The 27,315-nt window shown below is 33.1% G+C and overlaps 2 protein-coding genes and 1 long non-coding RNA gene across 3 annotated transcripts in view; 2 read left to right on the top strand and 1 right to left on the bottom strand.

Annotated features, from left to right (window-relative positions):
• LOC136985238 (platelet glycoprotein V-like) overlaps positions 1-27,315 on the top strand; it is a 150,218-nt gene that overhangs the window by 23,541 nt on the left and 99,362 nt on the right. The gene's annotated exons all lie outside the window — the stretch shown is intronic.
• On the bottom strand, positions 8,721-23,962 carry Acadvl (Acyl-CoA dehydrogenase very long chain). The gene is made up of 14 exons (XM_067282437.1): positions 23,800-23,962; positions 20,275-20,341; positions 18,741-18,813; positions 11,952-12,016; positions 11,669-11,872; positions 11,461-11,592; positions 11,277-11,390; positions 11,014-11,208; positions 10,749-10,937; positions 10,436-10,679; positions 10,184-10,362; positions 10,036-10,108; positions 9,131-9,279; positions 8,721-9,061 (listed from the first exon to the last, which is right to left on the bottom strand). The coding sequence occupies exons 1-14, from the start codon at positions 23,856-23,858 to the stop codon at positions 8,924-8,926; spliced, it is 1,881 nt and encodes a 626-aa protein (XP_067138538.1). The 5' UTR covers positions 23,859-23,962; the 3' UTR covers positions 8,721-8,923.
• LOC136985139 (uncharacterized) lies at positions 24,745-25,514 on the top strand. Its single transcript, XR_010882290.1, has 2 exons — positions 24,745-25,138; positions 25,267-25,514. It is a non-coding gene; the product is annotated as an uncharacterized lncRNA (long non-coding RNA).

Below are 27,315 nucleotides of genomic sequence, written 5' to 3'. Positions count from 1 at the left end.
AGCTTCAAAGTGGATGAACAAAATTTCTGAAATTTTGCAAGGTGGTTTGATTATTGGGTAATCGATGATATTAAATTTTAGCGGTAAAGGTCGAGGGTCGTGTGTGAATCTCCGGTTGGGTCAGACTTAGTGACGATTTTACTCGTTATTAGCATTTACAATTTTTTTTTTAAACTCGTTTGTATCCCGAAAATTAATCATTCTGCCAATTTATAATATTTAAAAATATAACAAATATTTTAATAAAATATGACAATAGATGACGCCACCAAACTTTTTAATGTAGCCGGGAAATTGACCATCTTTTTGATGGTTAATTTTTAATGAAGAAAGTTAATGAAATTAAAAGTATTAAAATTATATATATATATATATAAGTTTATTTATGCTTTCCCCGAGCTGTTTCTTTATGAACTGAATAAATAACAACGTTAGGTTTTCTTTTCTTTGGTTTCCTAGTAGTTAATTCAGGAACTATTTCATGTATGGTTCGTTCAAGTATCTCAGTGTCTTGTTTGTTGTTTAAGTCAATGGCCACCCCACCAGAACCTATGCGCCTTATACGTTCAGCACCTATCCTAGGTTTGGAGGGTTGTAATTTTCTTGTATTATTTTTGGGGTGATGTCACTATCTGTATCATTACTTTTGTGATATAAAATCCAAATCCGAAACCAAATACGAATCCAAAAATATATAACTCCAATAATTTGTTATAATTTTAAATGTCAAAAATGTTTATTTCCGGTAAAAACCTCTTGAATCTTCGTAAACGTAAAGGTCAACGACCGTTTCTATGGGACAGAGATGATGTAGTTTGGAAAATTTACTCGAACGGACATAATTTAAATTCTATAGGACTTATCACCACGAAACTTTGTAATTAATTAATGTTTTTGCCCCTCTAAGCAACAGTGTTAAAATTTTTTTCAAATTCCTTACCGGAAGCCCGCTACAGTCCGCCGAACTTTAACCGGAAGTAGCCGATAATTCACTAATTAATGGTCGTAGGACCTCAAAATTTTAAAAGTTTACTCACTCTGTCACTGCGACGATGACCGTTTTGTCAATTCCGGAAAATCGACTTCAAGCTGGAATTACAAGGGAGAGTTTCAATCTCCAGACGTCCAAAAAGTTTCGAATTGTCACCTGAAGACAAGGGAAGACCAATTGGCATTTACTATTTTATATCGCTTCTTTTTCTGTACGTTCTGTGAAGTGTTCGTAGTCCGAATATAAAAATCTTTGGCGAAAGTGTTCGTTAACCGATCAACCACTGTACTTACATGTATGGTGAAAACACCATGTATTGTATATATTGCACTTCAGATGTGTTTGAAAGGCTTTATTTTAAATTAAACATTTCCCTTGTTGTTGAAATTTTCATACTTTTAATTTCATTAACTTTCTTCATTAAAAATAAACCATCAACAAGTTGGTCAATTTCCCGGCTACATTAAAAAGTTTGGTGGCGTCATCTATTATCATATTATATTAAAATATTTGTTATATTTTTAAATATTATAAAATGGCAGAATGATTAATTTTCGGGATACAGACGAGTTTTATAAAAAAAAAATTGTAAATGCTAATAACGAGTAAAATCGTCACTAAGTCTGACCCAACCGGAGATTCACACGACCCTCGTCATCTTTCCACTCCCTCGACCTTTACCGCTAAAATTTAATATCATCGATTACCCAGTAATCAAACCACCCTGCAAAATTTCAGAAATTTTGTTCATTCACTTTGAAGCTTAACAGTGTTTAGACGAATGTCGCTGTCAATACCGTATAGCAGGGGTGGCCAACTTTTGTGCACATAAGATCTACTTTTTATCGTAAAAATGTGTCGCGATCGACTTGTTGTCATAGGCATAGTCTAAGTGGGGAGGGGGAAGTGTGAAATACATACTATGTTTATACACTGTTTCAGTACGAAGTGCACTCATTGCTTACGAGTCGAGTCATAACTGCATGCATACAGTTGCGTTCGGTTACAAATATAATACATTAAGTCAAGACATCGCTAGCGATCGACCAAAATTGGCTTGGCGATCGACCGGTCGATCGCGATCGGCTTGTTGGCCACCCCTGCCGTATAGCAATAAATATTCCCGGGAAACTTCATTTGCCTACAGTAAGTCTATGGATGACGTAGTTCGTGTCTATTGGCTATCAAGTTTTGTTTATACGCTGTAATTGGTCGTCGTAATTACGAGTGAATCGATATCGAGCAATCGGCGTTCGTTCATAGCCATGGGTTCGGGATTTACCGGCAAAAGAAGTACGGGTTTTCAAAGTCACGTGATCTTTTGTCAGAATGTAAACAAACTTTGATAAAGGTTATTTTCATCATTTTAGCTGTAATTTCACTAGGTTTCGTGTTATATAATTTTTATAAAAATAAATTCCAGTCCCACATTCAGAATTTAATGAAAAATAGGTAAATTTTGGCCCCGTGAACTTTCTTCCCGGTAACCCAACTCCCCTGGTGGGTGGTTCCCCTTTCAGCAAATACTGGTGTATTATTAATGTTTTTATCCCGTATAAATGAATTGAACTGAAATAAATATCCCTTTTAACTTCTCATCATTATTACGCTCTTCTAAACATACTAAACTCGATCTGAACCGAATAAAACACCAATTACTCGTTTTACTATACTGCACATTACCGTGCTACACATAACTAGGTCGTGGCCTAGCAACGGGTCAGGTGATACCGAATGTTGAATTTTCTACGACTCGAAGAATACGTCTTGAACTATTGGGCGGATTTCGATCCGTATCATTCTCCCAGTTCCTTCTTATCTTATTAAACTTATAACATTCGTTACATTAATTTTTTTGTAAACTGTCGTTACGTTGTGAAAAAAATCATATTTTTTTTATACATGTACCATAATTATCTGTACTCAATGTATGATGTTTATAGTCGAAGTTATGGTATCGTAATATTCGGGAGTGCATAAGGAATTCAGAAAACTTAATCGTCACACTACGCCCAGGGTCTTTAAATTTTCTATTATTTGGCAAGAAAATTTTCTCTCCCCATTTCCCTTCTAACGGGGGTCACCAAATAATTCCTTTGAAATTTTCACACAACGTTCCATTAGAATACGCACGTGTTTTTATATAATATACATGTCGAAATTCCCCACCCACCGGGGGAGAGGGACAGGATTAAGGCTTCCCACGAAGAACTGGGCTTCTATTATACTGTTTTAGATGCGGTTTTTTGCGTTTTAATAGGGTACGTCGAGAGAATGTACACTGAGAAGGGATTTTTCGAAATTCCCCCGCCAGGAAAGTGTTATACATTTATAATAGATACATTTTGAGCCACAGCAACGCGTGGCTGGGGCCGCTAGTATAAAATATAATTTTAAATTGGCAATGTATGTATATTATTTTTATAATATAATAATGTATAATTTATATCAATTTTAATATTTTAATAAAATTGCAAATTCTCTAGCAAAACGATTAGTCTAACTTTCTTGACAAATTAGTCATTGACACCTGGCATTTAGACAAAAGGAACGTCTTCTGTCAGTTCTGTGTCGGGCTGCTCAGTGGTTTATTGCCTTGTTTACAATTTTCTCTCCGTTCTAATAAATTCCTGTGGTCCAAGTCTACGAATAACAGTCAAATGTCCAGGTGTGTTAGAGTTGGCGCTTGCGGAGTACGATTTTTGCAGTTAAATTTCAAATTGACTCGTCTGTCGTCATTCTTCCTTTACAAGTTTGGTTGGTTAGGTCCTTCCCTTCACTCCAATTTCACTTTACGTTTGGTTCGTAGACAGACAGCACTCTACGTTCCGAGATTGTTCGAACAGCACCTTCAATCAACAACTTGTAAGTATTCTTATTTTACTTGTTAGCGAGTCACGAATTTTACAGAATTACCGAATATTTTTATTGCATGACTTTGTAATTATTCAAATTCTTACTGTTTGTAAGATATACCTGGGGGTGCCGAAGTAGGTATACAGTGAAGAATCTGAGAAATACAAATGTTTGGTGTTCATTATTATTATATTTATTATTCGAGCAAAAGAGCGAGAACACAACCGTCATCGGATCCAGAGCAGTTGCTCAATTGGCTGGAGGAAGACGATGACCAGCAAGATATTTACGACTCGGACGAGTCCGATGGTGGGGAAGTGGACGTAGTAACACAGTGACCACGACACTGCTTCCGAGCTTGAATTAGAAGAGGACGAAGATAATGAAGATCAGCCGTCAGTAAGCGACAGATATTTTACTGGAAAGGTTGGGTATACTAAATGGTTTAATCAAACACCACCGAAACGAGTTCGAACTAGGTCAGTCAACATCGTGACACATTTACCTGGCCCCAAAAATGAGGCAGGTAACTGTAAAAATGGAAATAGACATATTTGACTGATTTTTTGATATCAATATAGTAAAAATAATCGTGGATTGTACAAATACATATATTATGAACATAAGGAAAAAATTTGCCCGGGAAAGGGATGCTAGGGATACTGACCCAACGGAAATAAGAGCATTTGTCGGGTTACTGTACCTGATAGGGAGTATACGGTGCTCCGTAGAAAACGCAAACAAGATGTGGGACAAGGGATACAGTCTGACGGGTCTTACTGTGTAAGCAATGCTGCTCAGGATATTGAGCGATTGATAACGCCTGTTCAGGGAACGAACAGAAATATCACTGGGGATAACTGGTTCTCAAGTCTTTCTTTAGTAAAAGTACTTAAGGCTAAAAAACTCACGTATGTAGACACTATGCGTAAAAATAGGCGGGAGGTTCCAGTAGAATTTTTACCAAACAGAAATCGAACAAAAAACTCATCAATATTCGGATTTGAAACCGATTGCACGATGGTGTCTTATTGCCCCCCTAAAAAATAATACTGTAGTGCCGGTATCATCGATGCATTTTGATGACAAGATAAACGAAACCACAGGAGAAGCACAAAAACTGGAAATTGTAACTTTTTACAATAGGACAAGAACAGGAGTAGATCTTGTGGATCAACTTTGCGCGAAAAACAATGTTGCCAGAATTTAAACCGGTGTTCAACTGTTAACAAATTTCACCACAAATAGCAGATATTGGCCACTGGTATGCACTACAAGAGAAAAACAATTTCAATGTTCAACTTAAAGACATTGTATTCACTATACGTCCAATCACAATTATAATTATTTCAACAATTAAATTTGTAAATTGAATTGTCTTAAGTGTATATAAACTTTTATATTTAATAAAGTTTAATATGAAATTTAATTTATAAAGATCCGATTCGATATTGAATTAGTGAATCGTCCATTAGCGAAATCAATTCATCTCTGACTGTAAGAAATATCAAACCTCGATATTATTAGATCAACTAACTGAAGTGTTCGAGTATGTCCCTGCCAGTTGTTGTACCTTCATACGGCGTAAGTTCAACATTTCTGTTCAACAGTAGATGAAATAATTATAATATAATTGGAGGTTGAAAATATTTAAATTATTACGTTAGCATAAGTAATATATAGACAGACCTATTTCTGTATTATATACCTGTAATTAGAAAGAAATAAAGAATAAATTAGCCACTTCCACTTAGGCATTAGGACTAGCCTGGAGTCACTAAAAATGGCCGACACTCTTTTTGTCACTTTGTTTCAGTTTCAAAGATTTTTATAATCAGAATGACAGGCCACACCATCTACTGTTTTGATTGGTAAGTTACAAATTATGTCACCAATTACGACATTAGGACGTCAAAGTGTGGAGAATAATTTTTACGATATACTTTCCCAAAATAAATGAAATGTGCCTAAAATATCCCACAAAAATATGAAGTGGGCCGCGGGTTGGACGTATTTGGATTAAGGCAACGCCACTTTTTTGGCTGTTATTAACGTGAAGAAAACCAATTCAGAAATTCGAGCCATCAGTGGCAAGAAATGTAACTATTTTGGTACTAAAATTTTTATTAAACATTAAAAATTCTGCTTCTTTCTAAGCATTTCTGTGAAAACTGCACCATCTTACTGTAGTTTGAGAGTTATTAATTTTTAAAAATTTCTGTGACTTTTGAATCACCCTGTATATTATGTGTATATATATGACGCTTCGTGTAAATCATCAAATCAAACGTAGATGAATTTTTGTAAATTATAAATTTCTAATAGATATTATGGGGGTGGGATGTAAGGCATTATTCAAGTTACAGTTATGTAAACGTAACTGCTGTGTTTTGTAGTAATTGGTGGAAAGGCCTAGGAGTGTATAGCGAATAAACAAATAAACATCCTCATTTGTGTATATAGATTATACAGTATTTAACATAAGTCACTTATAATAAGTTATTATAGTTTGATAAATAATAATATTGTGCAGGAATTAAGTGTTTTATTTCTTAGTAATAACGTACGGATATTACTAATATGAGACACTACTTGTTATATCAAGATAACTTTTACTTATATGTTACGGTTTGCAATTGCATAAATTGTTTAAATCGAAATGTGCTGTCTTAATACCTGAAATGATACACTTAATCTGATTTTCGGGTACATTTTCCTGATAATCAGTGGGAAAAACTAGCTAAAATGCAGTTATAGTTAAAAAAGCAACAGTTATCTAATTTGTCTTACCTTCAGAGTTTAATTTTTAAGAAGTTTTTGAAAAATTACTTTTAAAAAAAGAAAAAACAAGAGTCGACGGAACTAGAAATTAAAGCGAAATGCTGTCACATTAGGATTGAGATTTAGCTGTGAAGTTGATGGTATTGAAACAGATAAAGAAAAGCAATATGTTTTAATTGTGGATAAAACATCACTAACTCCAAGAAAATGTAACCTCTCCACAATACATATTATTTCAAGGTAACATTATCAAATCGTACGGGCTTGGCTACTCATTCATTAGTCTTTTATGCTAAGTGGTATATTTACAAGGTGGAAACAGACTGTTGCATACTTTTATAATAGCAAATCAACAGATTGCTGTTTTAAAAACTATAATTAAATATAGTGAAGATGTGGGATCAATTGTCAATACTATTACATCTGTTATGGATCTATAAATCAGGTAATGTGGAAAGCCTTTGGCATTGTTAGTGGAAAATTTAGTAAATGTGTATGTTATATCCCACACCCTTATCCTTCGGAAGAAACTGTTTATTTTGTTGCCGATCTGGTGCGTCTTTTTAAAAATATTTATTTTTACAATGATATAAATATGTACTGCAGACATTTTATGCATTTTTGAAGTTTACAAAATAAAATCAAATTTTTATATTTGTTCGAATCTTTATTATTTATATTTATACGCAAATAAAAATTATATAAAAGGTAACCAATTAAATGAATTCTAATCGCCCTGTATGTTTAATGAATGATAATAGTAATAAACAGAAAATATATTTTCTCATATACTGAAAATTAATATGGAATATCTTCTTAATGTGTGATTCATTTGTGTATTTATTTAACAATGGTAAAATAATGTATGAGCAGTATTTCAATTTCTCTAAGTTCAATTTAAACGAAAATTATTTTGTTCGTTACAATCGTATGCAGCATGTTATTTTTGTAACCATATAATTTTGAGTATTATACTGGTGATTTTGTTTCTAATGAAAGCAGTCGAGTAATGTTTATACGGCAGTTAAATGTTACGGATACAACACACAGTGGATACTGTGAAAAATTTTATCAATGTTTTATTGTAAAAGTGCCGAATCTACAATAAAATGTCTGTGTTTTGATCATTTTTAACTGTGTAATTCTTTAATAATCTATGTTCGCTGTTTTATTGAAGATTTAGTCGTATCGTCGAGCCAGTTTTGTAGTTACTTCTGAGTTGGACTGTAAAAAGGATGTAAAAATACACTCCGAAAAAAATTATTATATTTTTTTTATGTTAGCCTTCTAATGCTTAAAATGGTAATGTTAGTAATATAAAATAAATGATATAATGTTAATAAAATAATTAATGTTGATGATTAAAAACTAACTTTGCAACAAGGAAAGCTGCTTCACTTCATCTTTCTTTGGATTTGTCATAATTTGTGCATCAAAATTCATGCTAGCTGTGAAGAGATCAATTCAAGCAAAAATGACACACTGTAAGAATTTTATTTGTATATACAGTCAAACCTGTTTTTATGCGCTCCTTTTATGTGCGATTTTTATTTGTGCGATTTTTTTAATGCGAATTTTTAATTTGTGCGGTATAGTTGGCGACTAGACTCGTGCGATTCGTCATGTCTTACGTTGACTTATTATAGCTAAATAAACTTATTAGAGCATAAATGCACTTATTATAGTAATATTATTGCACGAATATGCGAAAAATGAAATAATTTACTTTTTAAGTCGACAAAACACCACCTGGACAAAAATATGTAAAACAGACGATAGACCAGACGATGCAGTCAAGTGCTGACATCTGTTGTCAATAAATTCTATTTCGTACGGTTTTGAGTTATTTTCTATGTGAGACTTTTTTTATGCGGTCCCTGTTGACCGCATAAAAAAATTATTTTTTAATTGTGTTGCGAAAACTATTATTTACAGCCATTCGTGAAGTTTCGTGAGATTTTTTTAATGCGTTTTTTTTAATGCGGTCCCTATCCCCCGCATAAAAACAGGTTTGACTGTATACAAAACTAAACAAATTATCAGCTTCGGAGAGTAATAAATTAATAAAAATAATTGCACAATCACTCAATCATACTATAAGTAATATATTTATTGGAGTTTTATATATTTAGAAAATATGTAAAAATAATCGGTTTGAAAATATTGGTTTCAAAAGAACCCAATTGCACTTTATGCAATTACGAATATATAATCAATTATGGACGATTTGGCAGATACACAAATATTTCTTTATGTACAGGGAACCGCGTGTTCTACGGCGACGACTTATGTATATTAGAATCCGAGAGCGGGATAGGCGCACACGGTACCGTTTTTGCAGAGGTCCTCGGATATGGATGCCATGGTCTTGAAGTTATCCAACTTTTCTCCTTTCTTCAAGGTACTCAGTTCTAATTGCACTCGTTCTGCTGCCTGAAAGATAAAAAGGTTTAATGAAGTTCAGAAACAAAATTTTTACTGTTAAAAGCATTTGTATCTTACTTCTGAACAGATGAGTTTGGTTAAGGCTTCTTCGTGCTGGGATGAGGGCAGGTTCTTTTCTAAGGTCTGCGAACATTTAGACAACACTACGATCATGCTGTAAATGTCCACTGCCGACACTGCTAGACGATTCAATAAAAACTGTTCGTCTATTCAAAAAATGTTAATGTTAAATAAGAAATCTCTTGTTGGATAAATTTATTCTTTTATATTTAATGTACACTCAATTCTTTTTTAAGCAGTAGTCATATTCCCAAAAGTTCCATGTAAAAAAAAATACTGCCCATGCACTGATATAAAAGATTGGTTCTGGCAATTCTCAACCAATGGTACACATACCACTAAAAGTATGTTACAAAAATTGGTTTGTGCTATAAATCTACATATACTGAAGGCTCAGGTGTTACACCAATGACAAAAGTTTAATGAAATTATATTCAAAAATTATTCTATATTGAAAGGCTCAATTTGAGTTGGGCTGTGCAATAAGGCAATGTAACAGAATGGCATTCTAGCAAGGAAGGATTTCTGGGAGAACTTTGTATGAAATAATGACTCTTATTTAGGTGTTAGACTACAAAATACCTGAAAATTTCCATGCAGCTTGCCCATTTGTTGAGAAGCATAAGCCCAACTACCAGTGTTTGGTTGTAAGCCATTAAATTTTTGACAGACCCCATATTGACAAAAATCAGAAAAAACACAATCATACAAATGGTCAAATTTCAAATTAAATCTTTTCTGGATGCTTTGATCACAGGATTAAGTCAGAATGAAAAACCACTTTTCAGTAGACACATTCGAATTAGTTATAAAAAAATTTTGTGTAAAAACAGAATTGGGTGTAAAATTAAAATATACAAAAGAGTTAAGAGGTACAAAGTCTTATATTTTAAATTTCTTACTGATAATATTCTTTTTATACTTCATCAACAAATACTCTACTGAAGAACCAAACTGTTCTATAGACCTTCCTACCTGAAGGATAAAACCAAATGTATGATATACTGTTAAAAAAAAAATTGTAACTTGATTTAAATATATTTTACTTACAAGGTTAGTAGAAGAATGCAAATTTGGATGCACAAATTCATTTATTGATATATTACTGCTGAGTCCTACTGCTTGCTTCATCCTCTTGACTCCTTCGTCCAGTATCAAACCCAGATTGGCAGCTGGATTCTTCATGGCATTCTGTAATTCCTTCAGATGTCCACCAGCATATTGCAGACCTTTTTCCAATATTAGAACTTATAAAGAAATTGTTTGTTTTAAATATACTAATTTCTGAACTTATCATATTACCAGTTAGGGCAACAAAAAGTTTAAGAATATCGTTCGTTCCTTCAAAAATACGAAATATCCTGAGATCTCGAAGCATTTTTTCCAGTCCGGCCTCTTTCATGAAACCCATTCCTCCCAGAACTTGAATGGCTTCGTCTACCACGTACCAAGCAGACTCCGATCCGAATACTTTACTAATGGCCGCTTCCAACTGACAATCTTTTATTTCTTGGTCTAACAAACCAGATACTGCATATGTCATGCTCTAAAACAATTAAAGATTACACATTACAATTGGAAGACGTGTTGACAATATCATCTCAAATAAACTCACCATGGTAATATAATGTTTCATGGCCATACGAGCTAATTTTTCCTGAATCGTACCGTACGTACATATTTTATTACCAAACTGCACTCGAGTTGTTGCATGATCCACTGCCTTTTCGATAGCCTTCCTCATGACACCTGTCATAACTGCTGCCATACCAAATCTTCCACTGTTTAATATGTTCATGGCTACCTGATATTTCAAATTTACTTTCAGTAAAAAGTCCATATCTTTATGAAAATGTTTTAAATTTTTAATATATTAAAACCTTAAATCCCTCTCCGACTTCACCTAAAACATTTTCTACTGGTATCTTAACATTATCAAAAAAGAGTTCGGCAGTATTAGACGCTTTAATACCCAATTTCTTTTCTGGAGGTCCACTCGTAACACCTTTGAAAGCCCTCTCCACGACGAATGCAGTAATTTTGTCTTTCTTGCCTTTTGGAGTGTCAACCGGTGTCTAGCAATAAAACATGATATGAAACAGGATGGCAGAAAAATAAAACATTTCGAAAATCAATATCTCACTTGGGCAAAAACTGTGAAAATGTCTGCAATTCCTCCATTAGTAATCCAGATTTTGCTTCCGTTCATGACGTAATGTTTTCCATCCGGTGACAGTTCAGCTCGAGTTTTTATCGACTAGTAAAACACGAATAATATTTTGTACGTCACCACATTCAGAAATCCAGAAATATTAAAAGATACTCACGCTTGCATCGGAACCATGACCCGGTTCGGTGAGACAATACGCAGCAAACTTTCTACCAGCGGCCAAATCTGGAAGATACTTTTCTTTCTGTTCCTCATTTCCATAAAGAAGAATTCCCTTAAGTCCAATTGACTACACCATAAAATATTCTGGGCTGTTACTTTTATATTTCACCTCAGAAATAACAGAAAATTGTTCAAAACATTACCTGATGAGCTCCAATAAAAATTCCCACACCCATGTCATTCATTCCAATCACTTCACCTAATCGAGCATACTGACTGTTGCACAGACCCAATCCACCATATTTTTGAGGAATCAATAGACCAAAAGCTCCCAATTCTCTTAAAGCTTGAACAGTTTGTTCGTCTATATTTTCTGTTTCATCATTTTTTACAGGATTATTCACTTCCTAAAACAAGCAAAGCATTTACTTGTACTGTTAATTTAAATAAACTTATTAAGAAAATCCAATAATTATTATACTGTACCTTAAAAAATCTTTCTACAGGATCCAACATCATTTTCATATTCTCTTCTTGCTCTTCTGACAATACTGAAATAATTTTCAGTAAGTTATCAATTTTTTTTTTTTTTTATTAAAGTTATGAAAATTGCAATTAATTTATTGATGAAATAACAAAATTCATTTTAAATGATACACGATTCAGCAGTGACTATTTTATTAATGATAAATTCCACTTCAGTTATGTACATTACTAATTCCAGAAATGTTTTCAATTTAACAAAAATTTAGACTGCGAGTTAAAATAGTTTTGGCTGCATTATAATGCAGCCAAAACTATTGAAACTAAAGGTTTGGTCATATTTAGCACATTTAAATGAATGCAGAAATTTAAAGAAAACTAATAGCTTTCAATGCTGTTAAAGCAGGATGGTTATTGTATAGTTGAAGTAACTCTTCAGTGGCGTAGCGTAGTGGGGGCAGCAGGGGCGGCACAATTTCACAATAAATAATAATAATAATATCTTGTAAAAATGTGAGCCATTTCATTTCATATGTTTGTAGCACCAGAACATGTATATGGATGCGTTTGAACAAGTCATGCTGTCAAAAGTGTAAAAAAAGGCACTGGCGATTGCACCACTTCAGTAAAGTTTTGAATGCAAAGCATGCATCTGGTGCTTTTATTTGTGTGCAGTCAACCATGAAACTGAATTGTTTTTTTTTAAATTTCTAATGCGAAATAGATAAATGTGTGTGTGAAGTGAGCCATCTACATCCAGTGAATCTACATCCAGTTGGTAAAAAGACAAAGTTGTACAATGACTGTTATTTAAATTATGGTTTCACTTCATTGGATGAAAAGCCACAGTGTGTTGTTTGCTCTCAAGTTCTCTCTGATGAAAGCACGAAGCCATCAAAATTAGTTTGACACTTGGAAACTAAACATCCAGCTCATAAAAACAAACCCTTGGAATTTTTCGAAAGAAAATTACATACCTTGAGAAATCAACAAACTTCTATTTGTAAGTTAAGCCATACTGATAAAAGTGTACTTAAAGCATCTTATCTCATAGCATTAAGAGTAGCTAAGAAGCAATGTGCCCATACAATTGCCAAAAACTTTATATTTGCTTGCTGCACTTGATATGGTGAGTGTTTTAATAGGTGTGGAAGCAAAAAAATTGAAAAATATTCTGCTTTCTAACAACACATTATCAAGGCCAATCGATGACAAGGCTGCCGATGTTCGCAATCAGATAATTCAGCAAGTGAGTTCAAATGAATTTTTTAGTATTCAATTTGATGAATCAACAGATGTAGCAAACATGTCTCAGTTCTTATGTTTTGTGAGGTATGAATGCAATAGAGACAAATCAAAGAAATATGTTGCTATATAAACTGCATTATTACAATCACAACAAACTACTTTCAACAACCTTTACTCTGCAGTTAAATTATTTCTTTAACCTGATGTTTTCGGTTAGCTTTACTAACCCTCTTCAGGATCGACCAAAAAACCATTACTTCAAAAAATGCTTTCAAAAAAATCTTTACAATTTAGAATGCTTTTAAACTTTCCAGCTGCGCAATCTCAGATCATTCTTTCACAGCTGCATACCGTCTGTTCTCCAAGCGGATGGGATTCGATATGGTTCTTTAAAATTAATGCTTTGCTCTTTTTCATTGTACTTGCAAATACACCATGCCTCCGTATATTTAAGCTGCCTTATACTTGCCACTTTCTGTATAATTTTCGCATCGTCCCATTTGATAGACACCTCGTCCTGATCTGCTATTGCATAGTTTGCTAATGCCATAACCAGTTGCCTGCATCTTACATTTCTTTTATGTTCCTCTACCCTTACCACCTACTTGCAGTTAAAGAAATAATTAAACTGCAGAGTAAAGGTTGTTGGAAGTAGTTTGTTGTGAAAATATGTTGTTTTGCAAAACAGTACTGGTTCATACAACAGGACAATGTCTTTTTGATGTTTTTTATGAAGCTATGAGAAACTATACTAACATATATTGGACAAAATGTATTGCAGTATATAGTGATTGTGCATAGGCAATAACAGGGAAAGAACAGTGGATTAATGAAAATATTAAGAGATCGTCTTATACCAAGGGCGGAATAGACGCACTGCTTCCTTCACAGACCTGCTCTTGTCACAAAAAATATGCCGGAAAATCTCAATCAAATTCCTTTGTGAAGTTGTAAAGTTGGTTAATTTTATTAAAAGTCAACCGTTACATAACAGGCTGTTTGCTAAACTATGCGATGAAATGGGTGAAAAAAAAAATCTCTTCTTTTCCATACAGAAGTTAGATGGTTATTGCGAGGGAAAGTGTTAACCAGGGTATTGGAATTAATAATATTTTTCCAGGATAAACAAATGCTATTCTCATTGTTTTTACAGAATAATGAATGTATGTTGTTGTTGGCTTACTTAGCTGATGTATTTTGCATTTAAACGACTCGAATGTGAATTTACAAGGACGTGATAAAAACATTTTATTAATGACAGATGACAGACAAAGTTCATGCGTTCATTAAGAAGCTTGATATCTGGATTATTTGCCTTCAAAGCAGAAATTTGGATATATTCCCACTCACTTTGGATTATATTAAAAAAAATTTGAATCAACGAGACACTATTATTCACTACAGTTTGGATTGCATGAAGATGCATTTGCGTGAGCTAAAAACTCAGTTGACAGAGTATTTCCCGGAAAATAAAAATCATTTCTCGAAGAGATGGGTATTGAATCTGTTTAGTGAAAATGTTGTTGCTGCTGCTAAGTTACCAGTTGAGATTCACGACCAGCTCATCGAAATGTCTGCTGACAAAACACCACAACTGCAATGTACATCTGAAGATTTAAATACGTTTTAATTTGCTCGTCGACATGAATATGAAAATTTACTCACAGAAGCATTGAACATATTAATCCCTTTCGCCACATCTTACCTCTGTGAAAAGGGATTTTTCGCCTATGGTTGCGCTAAAAACTAAATACAGGAATCATCTTTTATCACTCAAAAACAATTTGCTTTTGTATGTTTCTAACATAGATCCACGTATGGAGAAAATTTTAAATGAGAAACAAATGCAACCATCACATTAATTTCTTTTCTTTACATGTGTACTTATTGTAAGTAAAATGTTTATAAATTTATAATAATTTATGATTTTTTTTCATAAATGATTTCATTATTGTTTTGCAACCCCCCTTTAATATCATCGTGACCCCCAGGTTGAAAAATGCTGTTCAAGATGTATGGTGTACACCCCAGCAACGTTTTTCTTGTTTAATTGATCTTTTCCATTGGTTAACAACCTGAATATTGTTGGAGTTCTTTTAAACACTATCTATTTGTATATCTTTTGCTATGCTAGAATATAGTATGTGTGTAGCCTAGTTTCAAATTCAAATGTTACATATTGCATATTGTTGTTTTGTTTCCTTATCTGACTTGTTTTTTAAACGTTTAGCTAATTCAGTAATTAGTTTTCTACTGTAGCCATATTGTGTCATCAGCTTTATAATACCTGAAATCTCCTGCAACTTGTCTTCCTTTCTAGAACAATGTGAGATGCTCGTTCAGCAAGTGTTCTAAATGTCACTATTTTAGAATTCTTTGGATCATTAAACATAGAAGGTATGAAAAAAGAAAGTGCATCTGGTTTTTGATAAACTCTTGTGAGTATTTTGTTTTCAGAGATCTCCATTTCTAGGTCTAGATAGTGTACTTTGATTTTACAAGATTGGTCTAGCACTACTTTTTAACCATAATTATTGTTATTAATAGTTTGCAACAGATCTTTCTGTGTGCAGCAAATACTAGAATCAACACATAGTGTGTGTGTTAATTCTAGTATTGCTGGTGATAATCGGTGCAGTTTGTATATAATGTAACAGAACTTCTTTTAAAGTGAAAAAGCATGGCTCAAGTCTGATGGATAAATGGAAAAATAGAAACAAAGTTGAATAAGTTTTTTAATTTCAGTATTAACTTTGTATTGTTGGCTACAGTGTATTTGTATCCTTTGAGGTGTTTTTCAAGCCATTCGTGCATTTTTCTCTCTATTACAATTGTTGGTGATCTTGCTTTGTCTAGTATTGGATATAATTACTGGCCGGGTTTATGAATTTTTGCAAAAGCAAACAACCTCAGGGTGTCTGGGGAGCTGATGTGTGGTTTGGCCCTAAATTCTTGGCTAGGGTTGTGGCAATGAATCTACTGACCCTACTTTGTAGTTTATCCACATAGTCCATTCTAGTAGGTAGGTTTTTGGAGGAATACCAGACATCAGACATATGCTCTGTTGTATAGGCTGATAAACATGGAAGACACAATTTAGGCACAGGACCCAATGCTCCTAACAGTGGTGAATGAGAGGGTCATTACTGTATCACAGTGTGTCGCAAAAACTTTGAAATGGAAATACATACAGAAACTAAGATGGATCTTCCGAATGGAGAACATTAAACCAAACAGATGCGAGAACTCCCATATGACTGCTTGGGACATCAGTCCACCGCAAAGCATTTTAGATGGCTTAAAATTCAACCCTCTTTATGCTCTTAACCCTCGGCTGCTGCCAGAAACCTTCATATCTGACATTGAATTAATCACTAAAGGTATGAATGACACAAATCAGGATTGGTTTTGTTAAAAAACCAATTTCTAGACAAGACGAAAAGAGCGCAATAATTCAAACATGCAACGATTTCAGGGCATTATACGTATGTCATGCCAATGGTTAGATGAAAGCAGATAAGTCAAAAGAAGTAGTGTTGTTCAAACAATCAACCTATGAAGAGAAATTAAGGAATTACGTTACAACCACAGAATGCCAACTAGCATCCATCAATTTTTTTACAATCATTGCAACAAAAGGTTAAAAGATTCACCTCCACTCCCTCGGCACAACTTTTACGTATGCACAGCTACATAGTCCAGGCACCAAAAATGCCAAGAATTTTCACATTTGCCAAGACGCACTAGCTGAGAAAGCAATTACATCCAGTCATTGAGAAATGTAATTCACCAACATTTTTGATTGAGAAGCAGCCAGTTAAATTCTACCATTCTAAAGCTACTTACCATCTGTTTTCAATTAACAACTCACTGCAGATTATAGAACGCCTCAGTAACATTTTGCTAGTTGATGAAGAATACATAACTGTCATAGACTTCAAAGCAATGTATCTGTCTATAAGAATACCTCCTCCATTTTGTGCAATAAGAGATTTCCTGTTTGCCAACATCAAAGATGCACGTAAACATCACAATTATATAATGGAACTTGCACACCTTGTATGTTATACATTATTCTTTGAGTTTGAGGATAAGGTATACTTACAAGGAAGAGATGTGCCTAAGGGCAGTCTCACTTCAGCATTACTTTGTGAATTACTGGTGTGACAATTAGAAAACAACATTCTGCCCAAATTCCAACACCTCATCACCTTATATACTAGATATGTTGATGGTATCTTCTTCATCTTGTGGCAGAGAAAACCAAATCTGCAGCAGTTTTTAAAGGCGATCAACGATAACCCCTATGGACTACTACTACAATTAGATCAGAAGAGTGAAACAACAGTAAATTTCTTGGACATTTCTATCTCTTGCAAAGATGGCAAATCTGGACCAAGGTATACAGGAAACCATGTTTTCAACCTCTTTTAATTCCATATAAGTCTGTTGATCCCTGGCATATAAAATTTGCAGCATTTAGATCATTGATTAGAAGGGCTTATACCCATTGTACCAGTATACATGACATGGTATCAGAACAGAATTATATATTAAATATCACAGAGCAACATGGTTATCCAATAAAAATAATACAAAAATTGATCGCAACCTATCAAACATCAAAAAGTCAACATGCATGATCGGACCAAAAACGAAGGATCATTTTAAATTATATCCCATCTTTAAGAAACATACATAAGAAAGCAGCCAAAGCTAATGATGTAGTGATAGTATACCGACGCAACCCAACAATCTTCAGAATTTTAAGGAATGATAAGAAACCTTAAGGACAATGACTTAAGGAGCATAAGTACACAATTGATAAAAATCTAAATAATATGGCACTAGTGGCTTACTCACACCATCAGGATATAAAAGTACTATGGGAACAAGCAAACATCATCAGACCAACTTCTAATATACATGCAATATCTAAAGAAATTGAAAATCTATAAAGCGCACAAAAAATCATCTTGCATCAAGGGATGCAGACAATTTGTCTACAGCATGACAGTCCATTTACGAAAGTTAATTGTCTTAAGCGCATGGCGGTCAATTTAGGATAATTTATTTTATTGAATGATATTTATTCATTTGTTTTTATTTTTAATTAATATATTTCTGTGAATATTTATTTGATTAATCTCAACTATTTATTTATATATTTATCTTAGAATTCTTATTATCGTTTTTAAAATTTTTAATTTTTGTTTTAGTGTTCTGTTCTATCGTAACTGATGAAGATCAGTAAACCCGATCAAAAACATTTTTATTTTATTAAATTTGTTACTGGATGTTTTAAAGATGTATTTTTTATTTATTTTTATCCAGTTTGCACAAAAATATACAATCAGTTATCTGAAATTGTCCACTTTCAGTTATTTTGGAGAATTAATGCTCTAAAATACTATGATCTACACTAGTCAAATAGCATACAGAAAAATAAATTACGTTAAATCTTTTGATGTTCTTACAAACAATACAATTTTAACTATTAGCTTTAATTAGATTTATATAAAACTGAATCGGAACATATGTTACCATGCGGATAAGGAAATATTTGCTCTCCTTTAAACTGTCCTTTAAAAATGTTCATGACGAAAGAATTTGTTTCCTTGAAAAAAGGAAAAAATTTTCAGTTAAAAATAATAATATTTTTTTATTTATTTAAAAAATGTACAATAACAATAAATATAAATAATTGAGAATATATACATTACTCATTAACATATATTTATTATATATATTTATATATGCATGTTTAATGCAGAGGTTTACAGTAAATAGGTTGAAGAAACCAAACCCTCAGAATCACAATTTTCATTGATAACGTAATTGAACATTCCATTAATAAGTTTATATTTGAATAATAGAAAATGATTTGTGCAAAGTGCATGTAAAGTTATGGAAAACAGACATTAAAAATTTCTCAATCTCATCACTCAATGACAAGCCATCAGAATCCTCAGAAACTCAACATTTGGTAGCAAACTTTATTTTAACTATTTTCATTGAAATCAAATTAAGAATTTTACATATTAAAAAATTATAAATAAGTTTTGAGAAAGCATCAAATTAAACACTGAAAACAGGATTAATGTAACAAAATGATAAGAAATGATAGTGGAGAGGTCAAAGAACTTTTAAAATAAATATTGTTGTAAAATGAAAAGATTCCAACACAGAAATATGTTCAGATATGATTTATTTATGCTAATAAATCAAACATGCACTTAACTCAAATTAATTTTTTCTGACAGAGTATTTTGATTCTACTGTACAAAAACAATGTAGTATTGTCATTTATTTGTAAGTAGTGATGACTAACCAATAAAGCATTGTTAACTCAATCATAATTACTCACAAATAGCTTAAATTTTAAATTTATCCTTATGTATCCAAATTATAATTTTTTATATTACCTAAAATATATCTGTGATATGTCTACTTTGGAGATTTATATAAATATATTCAAAATGTAAATTAATATGAAAAATATTAATTTAATCATCTGACAATTTCAAGGGATCTAACAATCTAACAATAATTAATATTCTGCTTTAAATGGTTTTGAATACATTGAACAGACCGCATCACCCTTTAAATAGAAAGTTTAGAAAATTACTCGGAAACACAAAAGGAATGAACTTTGAGCAACTATTTTATCTTATTTATACAAATGATCAATTTTATCTTTCGATAAATGCAAAATTTTCCAAAACAAGTTTAAAATTGAATTAATTATGTGAAAATAAAGCAAAATTAACACAACTTTATAAGTGTAAACTAACTATTTACTTTTATAAAGTCGTGTTAATAAACACGAGAAAAATTTACATTAAGTAGATCTAATATAATTTTCAATATTTATAAATTTAGAGCATTTATTCGATTTATTAGAATGTGCAATTCTCATTTTCAGTGTACATATTATGCATAGATAATGCATTTTTCCTTCAGATAAGGATATGATTTCCTTAAATTTTGCAATACTTTATTGAAATCATATCCTTAAGTAAGATTTATTTTTTAAGCAAACAGAAAAACTTTATTACTAAGGTTAATAGAAAGTTACCTGCTTTTTTTGAGTTTCATGTTTTTGTTCTTCGTTGATGGCAGGCTGAGCTGCTGTACTTAGTAGCCTAATATGCAGAAAAAAAATTTTCATTAATTAAAATAAAATAAAATAATAATAATTTTAATTTTACAAAAGCGAATGTTATCCGACCCAATTTGTCAATTACCTTAAGAAAAAATGGAAATGTGTGTCGCGACACAATTTGCAATGTTCATTCTTAACCCACTTTTATTCTAACTTAACTTTTTTATTTTTATCTCGAATGAAACTTGTATAAAATAATAAACCAAACCGCTTCTGAACAAGCAATTACCACATTTATTTTACTTCCCGAATTAATCGGACGATTGCAATATAATTAATGAATGTATTTTTAATCTGGATCAACGAGATAAAATAATGCAATTCCTGGGCAATTCACCGAGGGACAAATGGGTTCTTTAGGGGAACTTTTTACGGGAAACTGGCTCACAGTTTAGCAATGTGGACAATGTGAATAAAAATTTAGTATGGCTGGCCCGTCGGAAAGGTCTAAATCTGCAATTGCATACTACTGTTTGGTGGTTTCATCCACTCGGCCAATGGTGAACTTTAGTTTTAAAACTGTATACTTTTATTTTACTAAAATCTTTTAATAAAAAAAAAAAAAAACATTAAAATACCAAGGAAATTTCCTATAGAAAGCTTTACAACTTTATTAATAGGAAAATGCTTTTAAATTGTTAGTTGGAATAGTTCACAAAACAAAGACTAGATTTTTATCTTGAAGTAAATTTCTTTCGAGCGAGACTATAATTAAAAGTAACTTCTAGGAATTTTGTATTTAATAGAGAAGTTAAATTGATATAGCATTAATCTGTCCAAAGAATAAATAACCTAATTTGTAGTTTCTAAATTATAATTTAATATCAAATGTATTTGGAAATTTTTAAGAATCACTCCATATATGCTCAAGTATTGCATGAAAAAAAATGTAGTTAAAGTTACATTCAATGTTATATGTTCTATGCACGTCGTCGGTGTTTAATCATATTAAATTATTATGCATTATCATCGTGTTTCGAGCCTAATCATATTCTAATTTATAATATTTGTGGCATCACGTTGGACCGAGACATCCAAATCAATTTTTTCTTTCGACATACCAGGCAATCATTTAGCATGTCTTTCAAATAGAACTGCTGGCAGTTAAGCTCGGTTGTCTTTTCTTATTGAATTCCAAGCAATATTCACATAATCGGAGATTGTTCCAATTCACCCTCACGTGTATAAGAAAAACATTGTCTGGGTGGGGAGAAGGCATAACAAGTTGTAATCACTCTCTTGAAAATTGAAACCACATTCATGCACAAATGCTTCAAATTTTAGAGTAGTTCACTAAATTTCAAATCTCAGTTAAAACATTACTAAAATTGTTCCGACCTGAATGTATTCTCAAATTGAAAAGTCTTAAAAGATGTTAAGTAAAGAAAAATAGGCAGAATTTCTATGATCAGTTTACCAAACAAATATTTATTCATCTACATATATTTCACATAATGTTCTGGAACACCGAGTTCAAACCAAATCATTAGAAGGGAAATACCATTTAGTTTTTCATAAACTGCAGATATATTATATCACAGTTGAGAATATATAGCATTACAAAATATCTCAGAAAATAAAGATGAATGCACACACACCACATATCAAGAAATAAACCAAGTCAGAGCAACGATTATCATTTGTTTTGACGACACTTGGTAATCAGGCAAAATTGGATTGGATCCAACTTTTCCAGAATTTCTGACAAACACTAACATTGACTTGTAGCACATGATCTGACATTTTCAACTAACATCACACAATCTTTTAAAATAGTGGAAATTTAGAAATAAATCTTTCTGTACAAAACTGTTATTACATACATGCATATCTTCACACCTTTTCCCTTTTAGGTTGGCAGTGAACGAGCTGCTTCCACACTGCTCGATCCAAACATATTTCTCTCACTTCTTCCACGCTCGTCGAGGCCTTTCGTACACATTTACGCCGACTTCAACCACGCATACTTGCAATGTTCTTTGCAACCAAAGCATCTCGCACACCTTCTGTCCATCTCTTTGGCGGGTGGCCCTAGGACGCTTGCCACACACCTCACCAACAAAGACACTCTTTAATAGTCATTTGTTGCTCGTACGCTCCATGCACCCAAACCACCTCAGCGACCTTCCTTGTGTACGCTCGCTGCATTGTTTTTGCATTCCACACAACTCATAGATCCTTTCATTTCTTACCCTATCCGTTAGCGTCTTGCCACAAACTGAACGAAGCATTCTCAGCTCAACAGCATTCACTCCACTTCCAATTTTCTTCTGTCATGCCCACATTTCACACCCATACAACAAGGAAGGTAACAGTACTTGCATGCACACAGCTAATCCTACTATCTAACTATTATTGATTTATTAAACTACTTCCTTTTCTTATCAAAGTAAAAAACTTTCAATATATATTATTTATACAAGCTCAGCAATCATTTTCATCAATCCCAAATATTTGTGTCGCATACACTGCAAGAAACAACACGTAACTTGCCTCGTACGGTCACTCTTTCACGGGCAACGCCACGACTTCGATAGCCACTCCTTCACGGCAGCACATCTGCAGCTTTACCGGAACGTAATCTAACGAATGAAAAATTTGCACTCATCCGGCCAAAAAATCTATAACATTTGATCAATTAAAGCCTTTCGATTATACATAGTTACGTCTCGAATCGCAACCGATCCGGATCGTCTAATCGTACTCCTAAGATTCGGACGGTACAAACCAAATTTTTGGTTCGCGCAACTACGTCGACTCGTACGGACCGAATCGTCGGGTTTGCGGCAGTCGGTAACACGACGCCGGACTGCCGCTCTCGACCTTAGCGACGTCGGACCGAGCCTGCCTCGGTTTTCTCTCGTCGACACGTCCGCGCGCGGTCGCATCTTCACCTCGCACCTCGAATATCTTCTCTGCGTCGCTACACCATTGTAAATTTTCATACATTCGATACGAATAATAAATACCCAGCAACCGTCCGAAGTACCTATACAGTTTAATTCCGTTTACTTACCAAGATGACAACAGTACAGGCAGACTAGATCGGATCAACGATCGCACACGAAACCGATCCGGAAAATAGGCACGCCATAGTAGGCACCTCCTATTCTAAATCATAGAAATTCGTGTTTATGTTTATGCTAGTGTTCTGGGTGATACGACCTACAAGTTAGAAGATTTAACAGACAACCTGACAGTTTTTGATACAGATAATTGATGTGACTCATGTGTACACTGCACTTCTGACCCATATTATACAAGTTCTACACAAACTATAAACGTGTAAATTTAATATAAAAACGCAATCAAATAAAAGGAAACGAGCATATAATTTACGTAATCGAGACGTTTAAAGTGTTTCTACTCGAATATATATTCCTTGTAGATCTGTAATATATGTTTAAATATAACTTATTTAACTAATTAAATACCCACCTGGCGCAAATATTAACGTGTCTGATGGGAAAACGACTATAACTACGAAGAAAAAACATATTTTTTTTACTCTTCGAGACGAGCAAACAACCAGACGACTTCTACAAAACTTCTATTACATCCAATGACGTCAAACTCACACAAACGTAAACAACTGGGTGACGTCACTAACTTTCGAAAAAACTTAACTTGTCATCTATTCAAAAATTAATATTTATTTTCAGGAGAAAGTAAATAATAAATAATCGCGTTTGTGTTTTGTTATCGAGAGGAAATTTAATATAGAAGAAAATAATATTTCGAGTTTGGATCCGTTTGATTGGCTGGAATAAGGGACACACCAAACGTCGATTCGACGTCATTACCTTAGAGAAGATGTCAAATTAACGTAAAAGTTTTCATTCGACCAATAGAAAAGACTCGATTTATTACGAATAGTTTTGTTTAATGACATCATTTCGTATAAATTAAACTAAGAAATAACTATTTAGAAATTATAATAATTATTATTTATATATTTTAATTACTTTTGTCTTTCGGCAAGCATAAATAACTGAAAAAATTATGGCACGCCACCGTAGGAACAATAATCGCCACTGCTAATTGGAGAAGTGAGTATATAAAAATGATAAGAGGAGATAATATTAATCACGTTTTTATAAAGACGTTATTACTAAACAAGCAGAAATGCTACCGCTGGCAGGGCTAAAAATATGAATAACCAAATTTTTAAAATGATTCTAAATGCCAAACGAAAATTCGGATTCTTTATCGGGTTATAAAATTAAATAATTAACACGCAATTTGGCAGAAAGCTGGCTCAGAGCTGCCATCTCTTGAGGAATATAATAACTATAAATAGATATTGTGTTACTGGCGTCTAATTACAGAACGATTCCGTAGCCGTAGTGCTGGTTTTTACTACGAGATGCCGCTAGTGTCGTAACGTTCAGGTAGCGTATACATCGTATCGTACGGTGCACTTGGAATTTTTTTGTCGATATTTGCTTTAAAACCATACTTTATCATCGAAAATTGGTTTCGAGGTATTTCCGCTACGTTGCTAAGAAATCGTTACGGAGAATATTGCATCGGATATATCAGAAAATACTTGTTGTCGCGTTAAGGAAATCCTTCTCTTCAAAAGGAAATCTTACTAACAAGCGCGTAAGATTAGAACATAGCAAATTCCGGTAGAGGAAAAGTATATTCTGTGGCGAGACTACACGTTCCAAAGGATTTTCCGCTTCCCTTCGATTACCAGAGCATTTGAAGAAAGTACTGTACTTGTACGTGGATTTGCCTGCGAATTGTCAAGTTGGAATTCAAAATATGAAGGGCAAGTAAATTCTGTTCCGAAATTTTAAAAATACTGTATTCAATTAATATATCTTAAAATAATTGTTTTCGTGAATATTAACGGCTCATTCAGTAGTAAACAAACATATTATGTACTGTATTTGGCAGATTTCTACCAATGGAAAGCCACAGAGGAGTCGAGAACCAACTAAAGTTAACTGCGTGGTACTGTCTAAAAAATCATGGAATTTGTAAATTCTACTCGTGCCGCTCTGGCACATGGGATCGTGACTACGCTCAATTCAGAGATGTACCTATAAAAAGAAAACACTCAATAACAGATTGTGTAATAAAAACATTGCAAATGTATAATTTTCAATAAATCTGTTTTTCTTATCGAACATTCAAATAAATCATTGCGGATCTGTTAAATGAGGCTACAAAAAGTTCACTAATATTTTACTGACGATGATAATTTAAACTACCAATTTAAAAGACTTCACTCAAATTACGCAAGATACGCTTAACTCTTGGTATTGGCCAGGGTAAGGTTTTTTAAAAATCTGGTGAAAACCAAATAAGGATGCCCATGGAGAAAATTGAGTTTGGTTTTGTGGAACATTTCAAAGATAAACGTTAATTGTGAAATAAAATATTGCGAATTTTCTAATATAAAACGTCTAAATTATTTCTAAAAAGCAATGAATAATTTTATTATAAACAATACAAAATATATATATATATATATATATATATATATATATATATAATAATTCGAGTAAGGGATTGAAAATTCAGCGGGAAAATCTTGAGACTAAAAGAATTTAAGAAGGAAAGTTTACATATTCTGTAAAATAACTTTTACAATATACTGCGTAATTTTAAATATTTTGATAAAAATAACGAACAATACTCGTCTTTTAAAGCTACGATATAAACACGGAATATTAGACAAAAGACAAATTTGCCGTTCGAGAAACGAACGGTAGCAAATTCCGTTCGTAATAAATTAATTCCGACCGTGGTGTATTTACACCGATTACGTTCCGTCACGTGATTCGTTGAGGTCGTAGAATTACGCTTGACCAGCTACTTGACGTCACGAAGTAACGACATTTAGTGGTAAAAAACAGAACTACGGCTACGGAATCGTTCTGTAATTAGACGCCAGTTTGTATTTCGTCTCTCTGCGTTTTAGCAATCTTTTTGTTAGTGGCGCTCTCTTACAGCATAGTTCCATAATCAAGAATTAACGGGTTAATTCTGTTCGAATAAAAACGCACTATGATCGAGTTAATGGTGTCGCAAAATATATCTTCGATTCCACTTATAGGCACGAAATTTCGTCAAATTGCGCAGCTCCTTTAAAAATCCGGATGTAATTTCAAAATCAAAGAGAAATCTGTTCTTTCAAGAAATACAAAGGACCCAAAAATTACGAAGACCTTTCAACAGGTCACTGGGTAAATTCTTAATTGGGTTTTCCTTCCAAATCTAAATATTCCAGCTCGATGAGATTACTAAATACAGAGGGATGAATGGATTCGGTGACGTTGTAACCGAAATTTATCTTTCGCAGATTGTTAACACCGTAAAAGAGTTCCTTTGGTAAAATTTTTAAGTTTCCACGACTAACGAATAATTCGGAAAGATTTGTCAAATGTGTGGAATGGTCTAAGTGAAAGCGATATAATGTTGTATCTTAAGTTAAATAACGATGCGAGCGAAGAAACGTTGTAGAAAAATTTAATTCAAAAGTTTATGTTTGTAATTTCGACAGACTTTAGTGAAGGCATGTTTATAAACGATGCACTTTCGAAATTTTTCCTATAACATTTCGTTAAGTATTTCGACAGAGGAATTATACTTGGATTTATAGCACTTATTCGTATTTGATACGCAAGAAAATTTTACACTTCCATACCTAACCTATCGTATGTTATTATATTCGTACCATTCAAAATAAAATTTTCCGTTATTCTAGGACGTGTGTATTGGTGATTTACACGAAAAATTTTCCCGTTCGTTCCAAAAACATTTGCAAGAATTTACCACAAGTAGGAATTGCAAAACAGGTACAAACCTCATCTTCTCTCGTTAGACTTTATCTCGCTTTGTTAACTTCTGTCCCTTCCTTTCGAGTGAGTTGTAAAGTCGATAAATTATGACGTCGGTGACGTTCATTCGTCATTTTTCTCTGTAATTTGATGGAAATAT

This window comes from Centruroides vittatus, unplaced genomic scaffold (genome assembly GCF_030686945.1).
Source record: "Centruroides vittatus isolate TY-2023 unplaced genomic scaffold, ASM3068694v2 contig_1207, whole genome shotgun sequence".
NCBI classification, from domain to species: Eukaryota; Metazoa; Arthropoda; class Arachnida; order Scorpiones; family Buthidae; genus Centruroides; species Centruroides vittatus.
The sequence above is the reverse complement of the archived record's forward strand: the minus strand, read 5'-3'. Positions and strand labels throughout refer to the sequence as shown.